Raw genomic sequence first — 4,837 nt, forward strand, 5'->3', positions numbered from 1 at the left:
GAGTGAGGAGGCTCCCCCAAACCTGTGTCATCCTGGACCGGGTCGGTTCGAGCTCCACCTGCAGCCCTCTCTGCGTTGACATGGCCCCGGTCCGTGTGGCTGCTCTGCTCCGGCCCTACCAGCTGTCGCATCCGGGCTGAGTGCTCCGCAACCCGCAGATCCACCCGGTTTCTCCTGTAGAGCGTGCCGTCCACCTCCACTACGAATGAGCGAGGAGCGACTTTCTGGAGGCATTGACCCAGTTGCCAACGGCCTGTGCGATCTCCTGGAAGAGGCCTCATCCTTATGTGTTCCCCAACATTCAGTTCTGGTAAGTCCCTTGCCGATATGTCGTAGGCGGATTTTGCAAGCCGCCGTTTCAACCGCAGCTTCTCCGTCACTCCCGTCACTAACCACGGTTGCAGCAAGCTGTCCGCAACCGGCAGCGAAGTCTTCAGCCTTCGTGACATTAAGCGTTGGGCCAATGGAGAATGGCCTGCCATTTATCCGTGCCATCCAACTTTGCCCGCTTGCAGAGTGATTTCACTATCTTGACAGCTGACTCAGCTTTGCCGTTTGATTTTGGATATCTGGGTGAGGATGTGACATGGTTAAATCCCCACTTTGCAGCAAACTTCCTGAACTGTTCACAGGCAAACTGTGGGCCATTATCTGTGAGCACTTTGTCTGGCTGTCCGTAGCGTGCAAATTGAGATTTACAGCGTGTGATGAGAGTGTCAGCTGATAGATCCGGCAGAAGATCAATCTCCCAGAAGTCTGAATAGTGGTCCACTAGGACGATGAAATCTTGGCCAGCGTAAGAGAAGATATCCATACTCACTGTTTGCCATGGACGTGTTGGGATATCATGCGACATCAATGATTCCTTCTGCTGGGCTCGTGCATATTCATTGCATGCAGAGCAGTTCGACACATAGTCTTTTATCTCTGTTCTCATGTTTGGCCAGAACAGCGTATCCCTGGCGCGCCTGTAACATGCCTCCCCCCCGATGTGGCTGGTGTGTATGCGTCTTAACAACTCTGCCCTCAAGGCCTTAGGGATAACAACGCACTGCCCTCTGTATAGCACACTGTTTTGCACGTTGAGCTCATCCCTGAAGGGCCAGTATTCTCGCACCAAGAGGGGGGTGTCCTCTTTGAAATCAGGCCATCCCCTGAGGATTACTGATGTCAAAGCTTGTAATACATCGTCCATCTCTGTGTGCTGGGCAATTTGGCGAAACCTGAAGTCAGTAACATCCAGATGCTGTGCCTGATCCAGCTCTGAGTCCTCCACCTGAAAGCTGTCCATGGAACACACCGCCTGTCGTACATAGGGGGTGTCGGAACCACGATACGGTGGAGTGGCCCTGCTTAGAGTGTCACTGACATACATCTCCGTGCCTGGTTTGTAAACAACATCCAGATTGTACCCCTGGAGCTGCAGTAACATGCCCTGAAGGCGTTTAGGCGCATTCATGAGGGGCTTCTTAAAGATGGTGATCAGTGGTTTGTGGTCTGTTTCTGCAGTGATTGTGTCCCTGCCGTATAGGTACTGGTGAAATCTCTGGCATGCAAAAACTATGCTTAAACACTCTTTCTCTATTTGAGCGTAGTTTTGCTCAGTCCGTGTCAGTGCGCGTGAGGCAAAGGCTACGGGCTGCCCCTTTTGCAGCAAGCAGCACCCCAGTCCATTCATGCTGGCATCACTCTGGATCGTTACAGGCTTTGTGACGTCATAATATTTGAGAACCGGCGTGTTGGTGACCATCTGCTTTATCTCGCGTATTGCATCATCGTGTTTTGGCAGCCAGTGCCATGCTGTGTCCTTATCCAGGAGTCTGCGAAGAGGCTCACAGATCTCCGATAGCCCTGGCAGGAACTTAGCCAGATATGTCACAAACCCGATCATGCGTTGCACTGCCTTAGCATCCGTGGGCGTCGGCATGTCCAACACTGCTTGAGTTTTCTCTGGGTCGATTTTCAGTCCTTCTGTAGACAGTACATGGCCGTGGAAATGTACAGCTTTGAGCTTGAACTGCAGCTTGCGTTCACTCAATCTGAGCTTCACAGCCCTGCACCGTTGCATGAGAGCTCTTAAGTTGGTGTTGTGGTCCTCTTCAGCCTCTGCGTCCGTATCGCCACACCCGACCACCAGGATGTCATCCGCAATAGGCTCGATGCCAGCCAGGCCTGATAGCAGCTCATGTTGCTTGCGCTGATAGATCTCTGGCGCCACTGAGACTCCAAACGGGAGTTTGAGCCATCTCATCCGACCCCATGGGGTCCAGAATGTCGTCAAGCGGCTGCTTTCCTCATCAAGCTTGCACTGGAGAAAGGCGTCACGAGCATCAACCAGTGTGAAGACACGAGCCTTGGGCAGTTTGTACAAGACGTCTTCTAGCGTTGGCATGTGGTAATGGGACCTGAAAAGTGCCTGATTGAGAGGCTTTGGGTCAATGCAGATTCTTATCTTGTCTGGTTTAGCTACTGTCACCATGTTGCTTATCCACGCTGTTGGCTTTGTCACTGGCGTAAGGTTGCCTGCTTTCACATGTTTGTCCAGCTCTTCCTTAACCCAGGCTTTTAGCGCTACAGGGACATTTCGTGGTGAGCACTGGACTGGTGTCACTTCAGGGTTCAGATCGAAATGAATATTACCTGGGACTGACTCGATCGGGTCATGGAAAACATCATGAAAGTCTTTCAGTAGCATTTCTTTTGTGAGTGGCATAGACTGGCTTGCATCAATAGTGTTCACCTCCGCTGGCAGTAGTTCTCTTGGAATAGTGAATTTCACAAGGCCCAGATCAGTGCATGCAGCACCACCGAGCAGGGGCTTTTGTTTGGTGTTCACTATCTCAAACACAAGTCTGTGTATTTTCCCCCTGACCACACAGTCAGTGTGAAATTTCCCCAGGGATGGCATGTATGTATCAGAGTACAGCTTTAGCCTTGTTCTGGTCGGCTGTAAGGCTGTCTTTGGTGACAGTTTCTCTTTAAACTGGCGGCCCATAACATTGCAAGTGGCCCCTGTATCTAGCTGGCATAGCTGTCTTTTCTTATTCAGGTGTAGGTGTACAAACCATTTGCGTCCAGGTGCTTTCACATTCCCCACATATTCAGTGACATTGTATAGGTTTTCACTTGTATCCGAGTCCCCTTCAGTTTGCTGTACATCCTCAACAACATTAACTTTTCTTGTTTTCTCTGCTCTGCTGCTGGCCTGACATACTTTTGCAAAGTGATTTGAAACGCCACATGCTCGGCAGGTCTTACCATAGGCTGGGCACTGCTCTCTGCCCCGTTTGTGTCCATTTCCACAGTATTTGCAGGTCCACTGCTGCTCTCTCTCAGCCGCTGTGTTTCTTTCAGCTGTTTTCCACTGTATTTTGCGTCGTCCGCCTTGCCTGTCCACCATAGAATTAATACTGTCCACCTGTGCCTGCGGGCTCTCAATAAGCCTCATGCGTGACTCCGTCAATTCTGCAAGGCGGCAAATCTCCACAGCTGTTGGCAGCGTTAGGTCCCGTTCACGCAGCAGTCTCCGTCTGGTGCTCTCGCTGGCAATACCGAGTACCAGCCTGTCCCTAATCAGTTCATCTTTTAGGTCACGGTACTCACATGATGATGCTTTTTCCCTCAGCTTTGTTATAAAGCTATCGATCGGCTCGTCCGGTCCTTGTTTGCAGCATCCAAACGTGTATCTCTCATAAATCACATTTTTTGCCGGCTTGAAATAATCCCCCAACGCATCCAAGATTGTTTTGGGGTCTTTCTTTTGTTCCTCGGTCAGCGTGACGTTGTGCATATATATATGCCGGCACTCGTTCCCCATAAGCCGTCTCAGCGTGGCTGCCTGCACTGCATTCGTTTTTTCGGTCAGACCTGTAGCGAGCATAAAGTCCTCAAATTCTGCTCTAAAAACCTCCCAGTTTTTGGCTATATCACCAGACATATGCATGCCCTCGGGTGCCGGAATACTGTTTGTCGTCATGACGTGAGTTTTCTTGAGCTTTTAGTCCAAGAAGACCACTTCTGACACCATGTTTCAGTCTGCAGCTTTATTCCGTAACTCACAACTCCATCACATGTATATTCCCGCGCTTGCGGATATAGTACATCACAGTGTAAGCCTGTGTCAGCATGCAGTTTACTAAAGCGCCAACAGGCGTCACTATATAGCAGGCATTAACAGATGCCCATATCTGTAACAGAATAGTCTAAGTAGTGGGGGAGTTTTATACACTAAAGGTGTGGACATTCTCTCGCGTTATAATCAAGCGGCAAACTCTGGGGAAGAGCCGGGACGCCAATACGGAAGTGCCACACACTGCAGTTCATACATGGGCCGCTAGGGACTGGCTGCAGAAAGGAGCAATTTCCATAGACCCCCATGTTAAAATGCCCAACTTTACAGCAGAAAAAAACATGTTTCTACCCATGGATGCAATAAATATTATTATCGATATAGTTAGATTCCACCTTCATGATTATGAATCTGTGAGTGAATTGTTTTCTAACACGACCCTTTTATTTATATTAGGTCTTAACGTTTTTGCATAAATTAGGGCGTGGTCACTTTAATGGACACGTACATGCCTCACTGTCAGCTAACAGCAACTTGTCCACTCCGCTACAACCATAGAGGCTACAACGTTAGTTAGTCATAGTACTGTACTTGACCCTTTAGCTTTAGCCGTGTTCGTGGTGATTGTGCCTTTTAGGGAATATTGTTACAAATACCAGACAATTAAAATGTCGTGCTGTGCGCTTGAATGTACTAACAGAACTTCCAAGAAGTCTAAAATGATAATATTATACATGTTAACCCCGTTCGCAAAAATGAATTTCAATC

General features: G+C 49.2%; 1 protein-coding gene across 1 annotated transcript; it reads right to left on the bottom strand.

Moving 5' to 3' along the window:
• Positions 1-448: 448 nt before the first annotated feature.
• LOC117545701 (uncharacterized protein K02A2.6-like) lies at positions 449-2,908 on the bottom strand. Its single transcript, XM_034215603.1, has one exon. The coding sequence runs from the start codon at positions 2,906-2,908 to the stop codon at positions 449-451; it is 2,460 nt and encodes an 819-aa protein (XP_034071494.1).
• Between the last annotated feature and the right edge of the window lie 1,929 nt (positions 2,909-4,837).

The sequence above is a fragment of the Gymnodraco acuticeps genome, unplaced genomic scaffold, assembly GCF_902827175.1.
Source record: "Gymnodraco acuticeps unplaced genomic scaffold, fGymAcu1.1, whole genome shotgun sequence".
Taxonomy (NCBI): Eukaryota; Metazoa; Chordata; class Actinopteri; order Perciformes; family Bathydraconidae; genus Gymnodraco; species Gymnodraco acuticeps.

Excerpts from the sequence above, each read along its gene's own strand:
- LOC117545701 (XM_034215603.1), bottom strand. The coding sequence starts at position 2,908 with ATGCCATCCCTGGGGAAATTTCACACTGACTGTGTGGTCAGGGGGAAA.